Here is an 18,703-nt window from a genome sequence, read left to right as displayed (position 1 = left end):
TGCAATCTCAGCCACAACATACAGCACTCTTTATATTTTTCTTGCAAGGAGCCAGACCTTTCAGAAAGTCTTGAGTAATAGCTCTCCAGGCTTTCTGAAGGTCTTTCAAAGTTTTTCTTTGGATAATGTCTGATTTTTCACTCATTTTCAGTCCAACCAATTTACCTGACCATCAAATTGTTGTCCGTATATTCGTGGAGATCAGGACAGAGGTACAACAATGAGTGTCTGCATCATGCAAACTCTGCTTTCATCTAAAAAAAACAAAACAAACCTGCATCTTCCATGTATGCGTGCACATTATTTGCTACACGTCTTTCTTTCTTACCTATCAAATTATAATGAAATTAGGGGTTAAACTTCAAAAAAGAAAAGAAAACTAGTAACACCCAGACTCATTAATATTAATTTTATTTTGCAGTCTTTTAACGACATTAAACATTTTCATGTATTCAGCTGAGAATCGTGGAAATATTAACGTGAACATGGAGGCAAAATAGAATAGAAAACATATGCATAAATATATGTCTTTTTTAATTTTATTTCTATTTCCACTTGAATAAAAAATATATATTTTCTCTCCAAAACAAATGCAACTTCATAAAAAAACATTTCCAGATTTTGTGTGTACTCGTGTCTTAATTTGAAATCTTACCAGTGAAGACATGCTGATATTCCTGTATTTGAATTAAAGATATTTTTGACCCTAAATCCATAAATCCACGCAAAACCGAGCGGAAGTTTGGCTTTCCTGACAGGAAGTTGTCAGCAGTGTTATTGTTGCTAGTGGGGACTGTTGTGTTGTGAAAATGGCGACATCTCGTCGCTCCTCTCAGCAGCAGCAGCCGCCAAACTCCCTCCTGTCCTCCCCGCCCCGTTGCTCCTCTCACCCTGTCACCCCGTCCAGCTCTCTGCTAGCATCCATTGATGATGCCAGCTCCCTTCCCCACGGAGCCGCGATGGAGAACACCGGTGACGGTGAGGTAACACCAGCCTCTCCCACCACAACCTCCCCTGCTTTGGCCCTCACTACCAGTAGCAGCAGCAGCACCACCACCAGCAGCAGCAGCAGCACCACCACTAGCAGCAGTGCTAGTTCCCCGACCACCACCGAAGGTAGCGGCACCAGTCCCGGTTCTACGCCCGACTCGAGCAGCGGGAACCCGGGAAGCAGCGGTGCAAACGGTTCTTTCAGGGAGTTGTTTGAAGCCTGCAGAAATGGTGATGTTTCCAGGGTGAAGAAACTCGTGGATGCGGTGAATGTGAGCGCCAAAGACATGGCTGGACGCAAATCGACACCCCTGCATTTTGCTGCAGGTAAAGACAACGAAAACCACTTTTTTTCCTTTTAATTGAATCAGGCTTCTTTACAGGCTGTCTAGCTGTAAGGTGCGTTTAAGGTGTGGGAGTGACCAGGAAGAAAGTAATATTAAAATCCACGAGTGAGAAGCAAGCACATGCTTTAGCAGTAGATTACTCATCAAGTTTTTAAGGAGCAAAGATCTGACATACACTTCTAAAGAAGAAACAAAACACTCAGCTAATGTCCGAAACATTAAAATTAAATATCTAATATTTAATTTTTAGTCAAAACCACTTTTCAGCCTCATTAAACCATAAAACCAGCTCATGATCCATTAATTTGCTGCGCTCCTTAAATTAACGATCAATTTAGTCTGTAAAATTGGATTGCATTCCAGTATAATGTAACCGTGTTCACCATAACTTACCGCGGAGTACGTTTTGCTTAATGTAGAGCTGCCTCCGACTCCTTGTACTTTCCTACAGAGAAAACAGAGAAACATCTTCCTGTGTTACTGCGTTGTTACACTACACCCAGTCACACCCAAAATGCCATTAATAATTGATTTCCAAAGGAGAAGCAAATTTTACGTGCCAAATGTGTGGAGAGAGGACACAAATTAAATAATGAGCGCATTAAATAACATCGTGGTTGAGTAATGGTGCGGTGTGTGTGTGTGTGTGTGTGTGGCATTTGTAGATAGAGGCATATGGTAATTTGCATTTTTAATATGTTAAATGTTTGCAAGCTGGCTTAAAAAGGGCATGTGACATTTAAATGGAAAACAGAAACAAATAATTGAAGAAACTAGAGTGATTTTATATCTAAAGACTCAGAAAGGTGCATGTACATTATTTACATGTTCCAGTAAAACAGAAAATATAAGGTTTAAGTGGTTGAGCAGATGTAATATAATCCACTGGTTGTCCAGCTGTGTTGGACGTTTGAATCTTCAAACTTACCTTTTGTGCAGTGCATGTGTGGAAATCATTTATATATGCATTGACATTAAAGTCTGCAGCAGGTAAACAGTCATCACTGTGACAGAACATCGACCTTAGTTTAGCTTCATTTAATGAACGCCTCTGTCACAATGGACTGTTCGTTTTTCCTTGAGGAAGAAGAGCATGAATGCTTTTTCTAAAAATGCTTTTGGCAGGCCAGAAACAAAAAAGAAAAACATGCACAGCTGTTTTACATCACAAGCCTTTCTAATCCTCAGTAGCCTGAGCCAAATTAACAGATTCTCTTGAGTTACAAAGTGAGTTTGAGACAAAACTGGAATGTAAATAGGAAAAAAAAAACATAATTAAATGACTTATTTATTGTAGATGAACATGAAAAATTTACGTGATTAAACAGTAAAACTAAGTCCAGACCTGCCAGACAAGGCTGTTGCAGTAACTTGTTTTTAGTGCTCTGGCTTCATAGTTGATCTTCTGCTTTTATTTTCAGCACTCGTCTCCCTTTCTGCCTCTCTTTTAGGTTTTGGGCGGAAAGATGTGGTGGACCATCTGCTTCAGACGGGTGCTAATGTGCATGCACGAGATGACGGAGGTCTCATCCCGCTGCACAACGCCTGCTCATTTGGTCACTCTGAGGTGAGGCTTCATACCATGTTAATGTACTCATCAGAAGACTTCTGTCATGTTTGCATTCAGGAGGGTTTACCTTGTAGTGACGTAAGTAGATGCTTCCTAGATGAGTTTTAAACACCACACTCTCTTCTTCACCTCACAAGAGAAGTGTAGAAGAGAGGACTGCCAGGGTGGAGTGGGTGGAGATGAGTGTCAGGGGTGATTTGTGACAGAACGATGGCAGCAAGAGTGAAAGGGAGGGTTTACAAGATGGTGGTGAGTGCTGCTATGATGTGTGGTTTGTAGATTGCAGCACTGAGGGAAAGACAGAAGCATTTCTTGAGGCAGAGATGAAGATGCTAAGATTTTACTGACCGAAATTGATCATACAGGATGTCAAGGCACTCTTTTGTACAACAAATTATGAAATGGATTTTAATTGAAAAATTATTGTACAAGTAGAACATCCATCTATCTTCTTCCGCTGGAGGCTATCCCAGCTGTCTTAGGTTAAGCGGCAGTGTACACCCTGGACGGGTCAGAGAGTCAAGTTCTGCTTGGTTCAGCAGTGCTCTCCCCTCGATGCTCTCCACAACCAGAAATCCACCTGGTTCTTCATCCATCTAAACTTCATAGATAGGTCAGCTGACATATAATAGGTAGGTATTGGTTAATTGGCTGAGTCACGCCCAAGTAAATACCGGACTAGATCATTACTGATGAGGAGGAGGGGGGGTGACACAACCCCCATATGTCTGAAAATAACACATGCATGAAATGCATAAGGAGGATGCTATAAATGTACACACAGGTTAAAAAAAAGGGGGGGGGGGTCTTTAATGGTAAAAGCACATTTGTTAACAGATCCTTATTTATGTCTCTAAAATGTAAAATATCTAAAATTTAGACTTAAATTGTAGACTTAAGATGAGATGTCTAAATCGTTACTTCTTTGGCTAAAATAATAAGATTAATTAAATAAACATTACTCATGTGAGAGTAATTTAACTGGTAAAAAAAGAAAAAAGGTGTAGTTCATAAAAACTCACTGATAGAAGAATCCTCATTCATACCTCTGGGGTGCAGACTCTTAAAACGGAATATCCAAGATGCTTCTCTTTTTTTCCGGATAAAATTTATATTGCCACCTCTTTTTTTCTGTTTCCTGTCTTGTATTTAAGCAATTTTTACAATGTTTTACTATGACCCTGATGAAGGCCACAAGCCGAAACGCGTAGGTCAATTATTAAAGTTGTTCAACTTCCCTCAAGTGTTGCTGGAGTTCCTGCTTTGTGAATTCTTTTATCCTCTCCATGCACCTTGGAAGCAAGTGAAGTTGTGCCAGAAAATTTTTTTTTGCTGCGATTTATCTTCATCCATCTAGCCATGCCTGACATTCATTCAAGTTTTTAATCCAACTTTAACTGGATTTATATCGAGTCACACACAAAGTTTTTTATATGTCGCCAAAGAAGAAGTTAAAATGAGCTCCTAATGAAGGTTCCAGCTATACAGATTACACTGAGCATATCTGGAAAATGACTCTCATTCCCCCATTCTTATTCTGCTCATGAGTGAGCATGCAGATGTTTTGGATTATCTCTGACAGATGTGCTAATCCTTTTTGTCTTCCTGGCTTTTTACTACAGTAATCAATCCAGCATTCACGGTTTCAAATGTTAGAGAGCTTTTTGGAGCTTTGTTGGAGAGCACAGAAAATTGGAGCAGTAATGCAAATGTATTATCACAGCAGCGGTTAACATTTTGATGACATATACTTGGAAACTAAAATTGATCACTCACACACAGCTAAAACATTGAAAGTGGACAACTGCCTTGTTTTTTTAAAATCAATTTATCTGTGTCTGGATTATGGCGGGGCGATATGGCCCAAAATATTTATCATGATATATATTTGAAAATTTGCGATAATGATATAACTGACGGTATAACTGACGCAAGACAAAACTCCACAACTTTATTAGTGCAAAAAAACCAAACAAAAAACAAACCCCATCAATGTATTTTCACTTAAACAAGCAGCTGTTTTTTTTATGTGCATTAAAGCTAATTCCTTGCTGACAGTTTAACCAAAAGGCATTTCCAGTGGAAATTGGCCGACATGTCCTCAGCATAACCATGTATAATATTCACAAAACTTAAAAAGAGGTTATACACACACAATGCGGTAATATTATGTTGAAGCACAGCACGTATCACTCCGCGAGGCTCCTGCCTACAATAGCCATAATTCTCCGACAATCCATCAAGCGGTGCAGCTTTGTACTAAAACATTTTTTGACAGATTTTCGAGCGCCGTGTACGACATAAACTCGGTTCGAGGTCAGCACAACCAGAATTCATACATAAGGCACACGGGATTATAAGGGGCACTGTCGATTGTTCAGAAAATCAAAGGAATGATTTTAAGTGTGCCGTATTTTCCGAAAAACAGTAATAACGACGGCCCGCTAGCATGCGCTACCAGAAATTGTGCTTTGTTGTGTATCTGACAGATAAAAGCCAAAACCAGTTCCACAGCACTGAAGTTGGAGCATTTTTACAAATCAATTCTGGTTCATTTGTTTCATTCAACAATCCGCTTTCGCCCTCCTCATTCTCTGTCGCCGCCATGCTTTTTCCGCCATGTGCGTATGAAAACAAAGGCACTGCGCATGCGCGTTTTGCCCATATTCTACTGGTATTACCGTGAACGGTATGATTATGGCTCAGCCCTAGTCTGGATCATGATGGCAGTCCAGACTTTCCTCTCTCAGCTGGGAAAGGGAGAGAGTGGACGCTGAGGTGTTCCCAAGTTGCCTCACGGGAATTGTCTCTTCACTGTGTCCTGCTTCTGTCCTGGGGTCTCCTCCCAGTTGGACATGGCCAAAACACCCCACCTAGGAGGTATCCCAGGTAGTATGCCTGAACAACCTTGACTAGTTGTTTTCAGTGTGAAAGAGTCATAGCTCCAGAATGACTAAGCTCCGACTAAGCAACTTTCTGTAAGGGAGAGCCTAGACACCCTTGGGAAGCTGATTTCCATGGCTTGTATCTGCAGTCTTATTCTTTCGGTCATATCCACTGCTTGTAACCATAGGTGAGGATAGGGACGTGAATTAACTAGTAAATCAGCAGTTCCACTTCCACGCTCACCTCTCTCATTACCACAGCTGACCGTTACAGCATCTGAATGACCTCAGAGTTCACTCTGTCAGTCTCCCACTCCCTTCTTGCTTTGCTTGCCTTTGGATTGAGTGGTGGTCAGAGGTGGAGGCCTTGGCATTCCTATCTTTTATTGTTTTTTTAAAGTGTAGCAATTATAAAAAAAGATTGATGTAGCCTCTGTGACATCACCTACTGATTTATGAAATCTTTCGAAACGTAATTATCTGGCTGTTTAAAAAATCAGAGAGAGAGAGGGTTAATGATAGCTGCGGCTAGATTGCAGATTAGCAACATGCAAACATGCTTACTTCTGCTAAAAAATGTGGATATGTAGAACTAGAATCTGAGCGATTACTTTAGGCCATTAGAGGAGCTGCAGTCTTGGACCATCTATTTGTCTTCATTGTTCAGCATTCTGGGTGAGGTTTTCCAGGCATGTCCCACCGGGAGGAGGCCCCGGGGCAGACCCAGGACAGGCTGGAGAGATTATATCTCTCGGCTGGCCTGGGAACGCCTTGGTATTCCCCCGGATAAGCTGGAGGAGGTGGCTGGGGAGAGGGAGGTCTGGGCCTCTTTGCTTAGGCTGCTGCCCCCGCGACCCGGCCTCGGATAAAACGGATGAAGATGGATGGATGGATGTTCAGCATTCTGCTTTGCACTGCGTGTCAGCAGTGCAAAGGTAAAGTGTTCTGTGGCCATTATGCTCGTACGACAAAAGTGTGAACACATTCTCTCAATCTCTTTCAGTCCCACCTCTGTTGACACATCACATCCACTGCTGCAAGCCGCGCTTTGGTGACGTTTCGGTCAGTCGTGCGCTCCTCGATTTTTGTAACCTTGCGTGTTTTGCTGTTGCTGCAAAAGTGCTGTACAGCCAGATTAGGTGTGGTTGTGCGATGTTGTCACCAATACAACATTAATTTTAAGAGTATGTTGTTAGATTTTCACATTTGTTTTGCAGGAAAAAAACAACTCAAACTTCAAAGCAAAGCAGTTTGTAGTTTGACTTTTTATTTTCAAACTGTTGCTCTGTCTGTGTCACACATGCAATTATTACATGTTATAAAGTTAAAAAAAAAAAAAAGAACGATCTGAACACCCATATGCCACAACCTTTTTATCGTAGGTGGTGTCCTTGCTGCTGTGTCAGGGGGCTGACCCAAACGCTCGAGACAACTGGAACTACACTCCGCTGCACGAAGCCGCCATCAAGGGCAAGATAGACGTCTGCATAGGTGAGCACACAAAACACACATGGTAAAAATGCCAGGCCATGACCTGTACAAAGGGGTTTGCATTAATGACTCTCACTCAAAAAGTATGCATTGCACAGCAACCATCAGTACATTCAAAAATGTGTTTAGTGGCATTTGAAGGTCTCGGTATTGCTATTTTTCTTGTGTCTGTTGGCCCAGTAAGATTGAATTAACCGGTCGTGTGAACAGAAGCAAAACAGAAAACAGTCAGTGCTCGAACTGGTTGCCATAATAGTATTCTAGTTTGCTGCATTGCTCCTTTGGGTGCAGTAAAAGCCAATGTTTATTTTTTACAGTCATTTAAATATATTTTCTCATCTTCGTTGATAATGCTTTGGGAAATTTTTTTTTCCTAAAAATTAAAGTTTGAATTGAAGAGGTGTGTTTGTGCAGCAGCTCACAAGCTGGAGTTTGAAATGTGTAATCATTATATAGACATTATATTAGAAACTTTAACGACCCCAGCCCATGCTCTATACTGCTATGCTTTTATTTCCCAGTTAGCTTAAAGCAGCAACTAATCTGTAAACTGTGTTACTGCCTATTGTTAGTCCCCCACCCACCCCACCCCACACAGGGGACAAAAGGAGCATTGATTTTTTTTCGTCTTACTTGTGAGTTCACATTCCTGTTGAGATGGTGCAAAGCGATACTAAAGTGTTTGATCCCTTCAGTCCACAACGACCTCTGTTTGGCTGTCTCTGTCATCACGACTCGTTGTCTGCCTGTCAGCAGCAGAAAGGAAAGTACCTTTCAAGACGGTCTATACCGGGCTGACCGATAACAGCGACTTGCTGAGCAAAAATAGAGTCTGAGTAGGCTGCGCGATGGTTTTGAAGAAAACAACATTGCATTTATTTATTGATTCATTGATTTTTAGTTCCCTGCCCTTTTGTTGTGGGTAGGCAGAGTCTTAACTATGGTGAAACTTGCAGGTTCTAGCCTCACGGGTGCTTGTAATCATTTATTATGGATGCTCTCGCAGCATATCTGCACCGGGAGATTTGTGTGATTTAACCAGCTGTGTGTAGAGATTACATGTAACCAAGTGTCACAGACAGTCTTAAACAAAAATAAAAAAGCCAACTTGTATCCTGGGGTAACATTTGTCTCACACGCATCTCAGATGAAATTGAGTTGCAGCCATTCCATGAGACAGGTGAGCGATGGATTCCAAAAAGGCTTTCTGGGTGGATTTACAAATGAAGATTCAATTCCACAGAAAAATAGACGAGCTGTGTTACTGATCCCCGAGGAAAATCAGAGGTAAACACAATTGGCCACAAACATGAAAACAATCTGAGCTGTAATCTTTATGATGTTTGTGGAAAAGTATTGCTCAGGATGAGGACTAAGAACAAATGACTGCATGAACACTCAGTGACACCTCGCCTGGAGTGCTGAGAGCAACAAGGAGGAAAAGTTGTGCCAGTCTTTTTTCTTTTTTTCATAGTTTCTGCAGGATGCCAGGGCTCTGAGAGACTGCATAGCAGCAATGGGCTTTGTGGTGCTGTGATGATCCCTGAGAACCAACTTCACTCTGCTCTCAGAGGTTTTATCGATTTATCAATAATTATGAATGAGACTGAAATTGAGGTAAAAAGGGTTAAATCTGCTGTTGACTTTCTCTTCACTCAGTCATGTTTAGTGTTGGTTTTCAGTCTAAGCAGTGCTTGATTTTAAAACTTTCTGAAAAACTTTAGAAATGAGATGAATTCAGAAACTTCAAGCTGAATCATACCAGGAAATAAAGACTTCACATTTCCAGGTTCAGTTTGGCATCCTGCAGTCGGACTTTTAATGAATTTATGAACGACACACTTTGTGTTTTATTGTTTAATTATATTGACATGACATTTTAAGCACAGCATCAGTTGCAAGTGAAATTCTCTGTGGTAGCTCTTTATAGCAGCTGGCTTTGTTTTACAATGGCTCATTTAAGGTCTTTACAGAGCCGCACTGATGTATTGGCTAATATTTGCTATTTGTTGATGAATTGATATGTGCATTTATAACAGCCAAAAGATTCTTTGTCGGTGTTGCATCTTTGTAACAGCTGGTTTAGGGTTTCTGTAACAGCCAGTTTTGAGTGTCCACAGCACCCGGTTTAGGGTTCCCCAACATCCGTTTCGCTTTAGGGTCTGTACAACAGTTTGTTTAGACTGTTTGATTTAAGGTCCTAAAACAGCTGACAGTACCAGCTGTGTGACCCTCTCTTTTTCAGTGACTGTCTTATAACCTTGACCTCCTCCCACGTTGCTTTCTAGAGATGTGTTTAAGTGCCCGTCTTTACTACACAATTTTTTGTTTGTCCCCGTACTGTACTTAATCAAATTTGACGTTGTTTGCATTCGATCAAATATCGCAGTGAGAGTAGCCGGGGTCTGCAACCTTTAAGACCCAAAGAGCCATTTGGACCCGGTTTCCATGCAAAAGAAAACACTGGGAGCCGCAAATAGTTTTTGACATCTAAAATAAAGATAACACTGTATATATTGTTTTTTACCTTTATGCTTTGTGTGAACAACTAAGGTGTGTTGCTTATGAAATCCATGAAGTGCTACAGAGAAAATTAAATTTTATTTATGTAATTAGCACATTTTGAACTCTTAAAGAAATATAACAAAAGGAAAGACACCCAGCTGAACCAAAATGATCCAGCAAACATAAACTGTTGTGAGCCGCCACCCTTATGTCGCCTTTGGGCTTTTGGAGCCTTGACATGACTTTTAAAAAATAATTCGAAAAAAAGCACTATGCTGCTGAAAAATGAAAAATAGATATTTGCAAACTTCTGCCTAAATATGTATTTTACCTGGTTAATGTGTGTGGGGGGGCGTGGTCTGCAGCGCCGCTGCAGGGGAGGAGGACGCACCTGAGCGGCACCCGCAATCACGCCTCGCCGCCTTAACGTCTGTGCCGTCTATGCTGTTGTTGGTATGTGTCAGGCTGTGAGCTGAAAAGCTACAGCCGGCTGTATGCGTCAGCAACCGTGTGTGAAAAGTGGTCAATAAAGAGATGCTGAAAAGCGTGTTCACGCAAACATCGTCGGGTCTGCCGTGATATGTTTACAATGGGACTTCTGCTCCTGAACCTCTGCGCACAGCGTCTGCAAATTGGGGCTGTAAAAGTCACTTTCATCTTTACGCAGGACTGTAAGCTGTCGTCTGTGAGGCGTGAGCGGTGTTTGTTTTTAACAAAGTTCACGGTGGAGAACAGCTGCCGACATAATGTGGATCCGAAGATCCATAACTGGCCTACCTGGGGTTGAAAGTCTCGATAAATGCACGGCGTTTCGCCCGGTACACCGGCTTCCGCAAGTGTGACGCTTATTTTGAGCGATGAAAAAATAATAAAATATAATTTTATTTTTATATTTCAAAATTACAATAATCTTCCAATTTAGAATTACAAGTTAAAAAAAAGAACTAACATAAATAAAATACACTGCAGCTAAATACTTCTAATTTATTTTCCCAAACTGCGTGGAACCGCACTATAAGGACTAAAGAGCCGCAGGTTGCCGACTCCTGCTGTAGTAGATGGAGCTAAACAGAGAATATTTTGTAATATGCTATTCAAGCAAAATGCAAATATGTTTTTTTTTTTAAGCAATATGTTGTTTGAATTTGATTGAACATGCCATTTGCTCATTTGCAACAGCAACTGAAACTTGCAGCCTAATATGAAAAGTTTGGCACACTTGCTATACCAATAATCACTTCTCAGATTTTATTCTTCAGGGTGAAACGATAGATTTATAAAGTTTGTACAGTCAGAGTTTTCTGACTCTGACATAGTGTATATATACAAGAAAACCTCATGAAGCAAGTAAGCAAGCTTTTAAGACAGCAGTTGGAAAATGTTTACAGGCTAAATCTGTTTAGATCAGGCTTAATGCTATGCAGACTTTTTGGGGATTATTTCAAGGACACAAGCAGCCTTAGTTGTTTGTGTCCTTATACACTGTTATACAGTGCACCGAAAGGCGCTTTAGTAAATATTAGTGCCTTCATTTTGAGAAAACACGGCCTAATAATTGTTTTGAACCAAGAACCTAATAAATATGTTGTTTGCTGCCAGTTCAGAAGGCAAATATTTCCAGGTCACATAATCAAGTGGTGAGGTAATTTAAAAATCTGGCTGCCATCCTCAAAAGCATTTCTTTCTCTTGCCTTTGGCACAAAGGAAAAATGCAATCCGCATTTCCACTCACCATTCTTCTCCTGGATGTGTGTGTCCCTGACTGCACAATTTGCAAAGCTGAATAGATTTTCTGCAAGATTTCATAGTAAGAATTCAAATTAAAATACAGATGATCTGATGTCTGTTAATTTTAAATATATTTTTAAACAGTGCTTTCATAGATCTAATAAAGCTGCAAAGGTAATTTAGATTAAATTTTGTTATCAAAGCGACATAACCTTTGCTTCAAGCGCTTTTTACTCCATGTCTTTGAATAAAAACAATTATGCTCATTTCTAGCTCCACATTCTTGTTCCAAGACTCTAATCAAGTATGTTTTGAACAAGTCACAATTTTGAAATGACCTCTGTGTTCTGTACTTATCAAAGGTCTTCTTCCCCAAAAGTTCTCATTCGTTGCCCCTTGCCTGGCTTCCATAAACAGAACCCAGGGCTTTTATACTTTGGCACTGCATGAGATTACCGTATGAGGAAATATGTCCTGATCTGATGTCAGTTTTGGCACAGGACTTGAAAATATATTGTAAATCAAGAGAGATGCCTGAAGCCTGAGCTTTTAATTTACAGGGATTAGTTTTACATAAGCTTACCAAATGATTATGCACAGAGGTTCCTTTTTGAACTGTTACAAGTCAAGACCAGAACATGTTTTTGGATAAACCCACCAGCCCACCACATGCAGTAAAACTGCATCTATATTGTCAGATGTGGACCAGAAAAGGGACAGAGAAGATTTGGTTTGCAGCCCAAACTGCAAAGTTACAACCAAACCGAGGCATGTAAACAAAAATCACATGGTCTTGCTTTCTTGCTTGTTGGACAGCGTTTTAGTAGCCTGTCATCCTGCCAGGCTAAAGATTTAGCAGCTCTGATTTGACTGTAAATTCAGCTCAGCGTGATGAACGCTGTAAGTAAGAAGTAAGAAATTAATCTCTCATTACTCGACTTGCATATTTTCAGGTTCAAGGTTAAGAGAAAATTTCAGTTCAGTTCAGTTCATTTTTATTTCAAACATTTCAAACATGTGCCTTCACAATCATTACAAAATATCATTCCATTATTTGTTTGAAAAGGAGTAGGCTGAAGTATTTACTTATTTGTCCCTACCCCCTCAAGTTTTACCTCTCATTCATTTAATTTTTTTTGTCTTAAATTAAACAAACAACATATGAAACATATGAAGTAAAACAAAACATAACATACATAAATCAAAAACAAGAAATTAGCAAGCCCACCACAGTATAGTTTCTTTCATATGAAAAATACAGAATGTGTATATTTGCAGATACACAAGTTATGGAAAAACAACAAACCAAAACAAAACAAAAAAACAACCAAAAAAGAACCGCAACACCATTACCAGCAACATTACCGTCCTGGGTTAACCCCGTTTTCTTCATTCTTATACTTATTTAAAATTAGGTTTTTATATTTTACTTTAAACTGTTTTATGTTTTGACTGTCTTTTATTTCTTCTGTTAGACTGTTCCATAATTTAACTCCTGCAATTGAGATTGACATAGTTCTTAAAGTTGTTCTAGCACTTTGTATTTTTAAATTCCATTTCCCTCTTAAGTTATACCCACCTTCTCTTTCTATGAACAATTTACAGATTTCTTTGGGAAGCAATTTATTTCTTACTTTATACATTATTTGCGCTGTTTTAAGCTTCACCAAGTCTTGGAATTTAATAGCTTGCATTTTGACAAAGAGTGCATTTGTATGGTCCCTGTACCCTACATTATTTATTAATCTAATGGCCCTTTTCTGTATTATAGTTATTGTTTGTGTGTTACTTTTGTATGTGTTTCCCCAGACCTCTACACAGTAGCTCATATATGGCAGTAGTAAAGCACAGTATAAAGTATAAAAAATCACATTGACATGAGGATATTTCAGATCCTGAGGCAGCCATGCTGAAGACGATAGCTTCCAGTGATTCCAATGACAGTTCCGTATGTGGATTATTTTTATTCTTTCCACTGCTTCTTTGTTCGCGAGGGGACGCCACGGCGGATGGAGCCGCATGTTTGATTTGGCACAGGTTTTTCTTACGCCTCATGCCCTTCCTGACGGAAATCTCCCAGGGATTTGTGTCTCTTCCCGGTCTCGAAATGGGACTTGTTCATGTGTTAGCTGAATGTGTTAACCACAACACCATGAGTATAAACCACTACAGGGCCATCCACCTCTGGGTGCTGCATTAATGAACCACAATGATCTATTTGATAAAAACAATGTGATTGTATCCATGCATGCATGGAGTTGTGAGGATCCTTATCCATGCATTTTATTTTATGGAATCCATGGAGCCTGATGGGTGGAGACAGCTTTTCTGGTTAAAATGTCTCTTAACCATCCAGCTAAGGCTGATGTCAATTTATTTTTCTATTATTTGAAGGTAATAGAAAATCATTTAGTTTAGGAAATGTCAAAAAAGCGAACGTTGCCGTCACAATTCCACTGAAGTGGCATCTTTAAAGAGACTGTTTTTTACTTTTATCTATTTGAACAATTCTTGTTTTTGAGAAAATAATTGGTATTTTTGTCTAGATAAATGACTTAGAAATTGCAGTTTATTATTATTTTTTCTCCTCCCTCTTAATTAATATTTTCAGAACAACAGTCCTCACGTAATTTGGTGCTCCATGCATTTATTCAGATCATATTGTTCAACTTCCCAGTTATCACTGTGTGGCCCGCCGTGACGGAGCAGAAGAAAGACCTCCTTATCTTTACTGTATGATGTGCATTTTGAGCAGATAAAAGCAAAAGATTTTCTTAAAGAAAGGCTTTCACTGTGAAGTGTTTCCAAGAGAACTCTGTGCAACAAAAGGCTGCTGGATTATAGCAAAACTCTGAATCATTAGATTAACTAATATTGACACCAAAATCATTAAACAGGACTGCTTCTTGGCTTTGGGTTAATCATGCATCGTATTTCTTGTTCGTCATCCGACTCCTTGGACCCAAAGGTTTTCAAACAGCTGAATTGGTTTGACCTTTCTGTTTTTGACTCAAGCTGTTTTGAACCTGCAAACAGCTTTGTAGGGGGCGAGACCTTTAGGGAGGGATGAAGGTGCCACACTTGAAGGGAACGGAGTACACTGGATTTATAGCACAAAATGACAAGAGAATGATTGCAAAATGGCATTACCCTATTATCGTCTTGGAAGCTAAATAGCAAGTGTTTTAAGTAGAACCTCCCACTTGCATTACTTACATTTACACATCTTAAAACCACTTTAGTTGAGACGGGCTGAGAAGGAGATATCTCTGTGCTCATTTTTTGTAAAAGTTGTTTGCTGAATGGTCACAGGTATCGGAGGCATTCGTAACTGTTGCAAATGTAACATTGTCCTGACAACTAATCTAGCATTTAAAAAAAGGATTTGGGTCGTTCAGAGTGGGCTTTTGCAGGTGTTACAGCACAACTACGTCCTCTGGAGACTGAACTCAAAATTGGATGCTGACAGTTGTGAATGAATTACAAGCAGCACAGACCGTATTGCAAGATGCATGAGCATTTCAGGCTGTGAATGTGAGATTGCGTTGCTGTATGGTTGTGCATCAGACTGTCGTTTCTCTCTCTGGCAGAGTATGGGCACATCTTTATACTCTCACTGTTGGATTGGGATTGGCGCAGAGTTAAATCATGTTTTTGTTGAGGGGTGAGTGGGTGAATAAGGTCTGCGTCAGTGCCGGGGCCGAAAGAGAGAGAGAGCACGTGCACGTATGTACCAAGATGCCTGCTTCTCTCCTTTTCTTCTGTGTCGGCTGTAAGCTGGGTGGTTTCAAGTGTACACAAGTGTACAAAGGGCATGTGCGCTGGGAACTGCTCAACACTCACAATAGTGGGAAGTGTTGTGGAAAGGAAGTCAGTAAGAGTATTGACATTAGCACCCTCAAAAGGGCTCATTTAAAAAGCGCAAGCAGTTTGTTATTCAGCTCATACCTGTTCGGTAGTCTCATGCCTCTAGCCTCACCTTGCTTTGTTCCTTTCCTTTCCTTTCCCCACATTTCCAGCTCTCTTGTTTTGTTTTGCTCTTCCTCCCCTCTTTTCGTCCTCTACCTCTCCCATCCACTCCAACTCTAAGCCCCCCCCCATCCCATGGTTCCCTCTCCTCGTCTCTCATGTCCCCTCCTCTCTTCGCCTCTCCTCTCTCATCTTGTTCTCCGCTGCATCGCTCAGTCAGTTGGAGAGGCAAGAGTCTCTCCACTCGCACTGCCTGCCCGCCTCGTCGCTGTTGCTGCTGCTGCCTCGATTAGCCGTAGCCTCTCTTCTCTTCCCTTTCATTTCATTTTTTAAACTTATATTCTCAGCTTAATCACAGCCTTCCCTTCCTCATTCTTGGAAGTGTGATGTGTTTTGCGGCCGGTCACGTAGCTGTTAAGTCCGCTGTTTCTCTCTGGCGGTGTGTTGTAGTGTAGCTTTTGCTTGCTTTTGTTGTGGCATGTCTGTTTACATCAGCAGCATGGGTCGCAGGGCAGGGGCAGCCAGGGGCAGCCGAGGGAGCAGCACTAGCAACAGAGGAGGAGCAGCTGGAGAAGGAGGAGAGAAATGTGAAACGGGACTGGCAGGAGCACTGCCAGGAGACACAACCGCGGGAGGTGGAACGGGAGGGATAGCTGAGGATCAAGTGGTAGAGAAAGGAGGAGGTCCAGGACGAGCAGTGTATGGAGAAGGATGTGGTTCAACAGTAGCAGCGGGAGGAGCAGGAGGTGGACTGGGAGGAAGTGTGTGTCGGGGAGTTTGTGTGTCAGTCCAGGAGCTTAGCTACTGTCTCTGTCTGCCCTGTTGTTGTACAGTGTTACTGCAGCATGGAGCCGACCCCAACATCCGCAACACGGACGGCAAGTCCGCCCTGGACCTGGCTGAACCCTCCGCCAAGGCCGTGCTCACAGGTCAGTTTCCTGTCTGTCCTTTAAACGCTGCGTACACTCAGAACAGCAAATATGTGTTTCTTTCTGTCACGGTGTGTGTTCTTGTGCAGGCTGCTTGTGTGTACTGCTCATAGTTTCTTGTGTGCCTTCCCAGCGCTCTTCTACTCCTGTCTTTACGCTAAGTGTGCCCACAACTTTCATTTCCTCTCTCTCCCAAGGTTTCAGGCAGCATCACCTTTTTTCTGCCTTATCTGTCACGCTCTCATTTTACAAGGCTGCGCTGCTCTTGTGTTCAGTGTGGACTGCACACCCATTGGTTACTACATCCCATTTTCTTTGTTTTGCTTCTCTCCAAGGCTGGAGTTTGTGATTAGCGAGGTCGTGTCTCTGCTGTCTTTTTTGTTCTCTCTTTTTTATTTTCTCCGTTGAGTCTTTTTGGCTGAAGCTGCACTCATCGATCAGTCACTCAATAAACCATTGTTGAATTGTGTTGAATTTTTTTTTTTTGCTCGCTTGCCTTTCTCTCTGTAGTCCTTTATTTTTCCTTCTTTCCTTGCCTTTATTCACAGAATTATATCATGAACAGCAGCAAATTGATAAGAACTTTGCACTGCAGGTCCACATGTATTAGCCGCTGCAACACCCTAATCATCATTTCCTACACGGCTTGATGTGAGATTTAGATTTTTAGACTGAAATCACAAGAAACTAATAGCTAACATTCAAATCGTTTTGACTTTTCCCTTTTTTATGTATTAAATCATTTCCTTACGGTAAGGCAGTAGAAACAGGTTTTGACGTCCTCCAAGCAAAAGAAGGGGGGAAAAAAGCTTGCAGCGCATTAGTGACCAAAAAAAACTTTGCTGTGAAACTCAAGCTAATTATTGGTTCTTTCATTGTTATAAGCTCATAAAAGCAGCAGGACTCATTACACCTATTCAGTGGTAGAGGAACCACTGGGACATAGTTACAGCTTTTTAATGAGGAGCTTTTGAAAAATATATATTTTTAATAAATAGTTAAAACCCCCTTTTTATTATTTTATCTCAATTTTTTTCTTTTTCTTTTTCTTTTTTTTTACATTTTTCCTTTCATTATCATCACTTGTTGGCATTGCATATGTGTTATTTTGACGATCAGAGCGCTTGTTTCACAGCGATCACTCAGATCGCAAAGGTTGAAAGACTGTGGGTTCGTATGGATCCGAATGTTTTGGTTCGCTGTAGTCTTAAGTAAGTAGACTTTTATATTCTCTTACTTTCGCTCTCTCTGGGTATTGATGTTGACTCTAAATCAGCACCCGCTTCTGTGTTTACGCTGAATTTCATCACCGTGCTGGTCCTCGCTGGTAAATGAGATGAACCTGGAGATACTACAGCGAGGAGCAGTGCGGTGTCAAAACAAGGCGCTCCACAGTATATTTGATAGAAAATGTTTACCGAACATTGCAGACTTAATTAAGTGTGCTTATACTTTATGTAATGACTCGAGGAGGCTAATAATGTAAACAACAAACCGACTGAGACCTGCTTCCAAATTGGGAGTATAGTAGTGCAGCTTACACTGCGCACTCGCACAGAAGCTCACAGGAAAAGGTTTTTTGTTTTTTTTTAAATGTTCTTCTCTGTGAACTCCTTTAATTAGAATAACAAGGATGTGAGTTGCTTAGAACAAGGGATGTCAAGCAAAGATCTTGCATGTGGTATTTACAAGCAACATGAATGTCGTTATTGTGTGGTTATACATGCTGATTTGGCCCGTTCGCCAGCACAGTCAGCACAGTCAGCAGTTGCAGCAGTGGCTGTGACACGGGGCTCATGAAGGTAATTAAGGCATTTAAGCTACTTCTGCCCAAAGTCATAACTCAGTCAAGTCTGAACACATTTTAATTTAATTAAATTTTTTTAGGCTCAAGTGTGATTTACGCTTCCATGTGATAACTGGAAGAACTGCAAACAGAAACTGCTCAAAGTTAATTTGCCAGAGTTATCGCGATGCTTGAGGTTTAATCGACACCAATTGCCCATCATCAAATTCCTTTTTTATCGCATACACTGATTCAACTCACTGTTTGAGGACACTCGGTCTGCATCCAATGTGTCGATGGAACAGGACAGTATTCCACCAAAATCAGAACATCTGTGCAAGGCAAAAACTGGAGCACGAACAAAAAACGCTGCACGCCTCCTGACAGAGCAACACCTGGAGCTGACAAAAAACTCAATGGAGAGCCACCTGAAATAGACGCAGAACAGTAATACCCATGATTTATTTTTAACTTACTTTCTCATTTGACTCAGTGAACTTATA

At 40.9% G+C, this 18,703-nt stretch overlaps 1 protein-coding gene across 1 annotated transcript in view; it reads left to right on the top strand.

Moving 5' to 3' along the window:
* Positions 1–784: 784 nt before the first annotated feature.
* Positions 785–18,703, top strand: part of tnksa (tankyrase, TRF1-interacting ankyrin-related ADP-ribose polymerase a) — a 109,524-nt gene continuing 91,605 nt past the window's right edge. The window contains exons 1-4 of the mRNA XM_085463368.1: positions 785–1,317; positions 2,789–2,904; positions 7,175–7,283; positions 16,319–16,414. Coding sequence (XP_085319494.1) covers positions 810–1,317; positions 2,789–2,904; positions 7,175–7,283; positions 16,319–16,414 — 829 coding nt within the window. The 5' untranslated portion in view covers positions 785–809. The remainder of the gene's footprint in view (positions 1,318–2,788; positions 2,905–7,174; positions 7,284–16,318; positions 16,415–18,703) is intronic.

This window comes from Copadichromis virginalis, linkage group LG7, assembly GCF_057382275.1.
Source record: "Copadichromis virginalis isolate Kocher_CV1m ecotype Utaka linkage group LG7, C_Virginalis_male_GT1.1, whole genome shotgun sequence".
Lineage (NCBI taxonomy): Eukaryota > Metazoa > Chordata > Actinopteri > Cichliformes > Cichlidae > Copadichromis > Copadichromis virginalis.
Note: the sequence above shows the minus strand (reverse complement) of the source record. Positions and strands in the feature narration are given on the sequence as shown.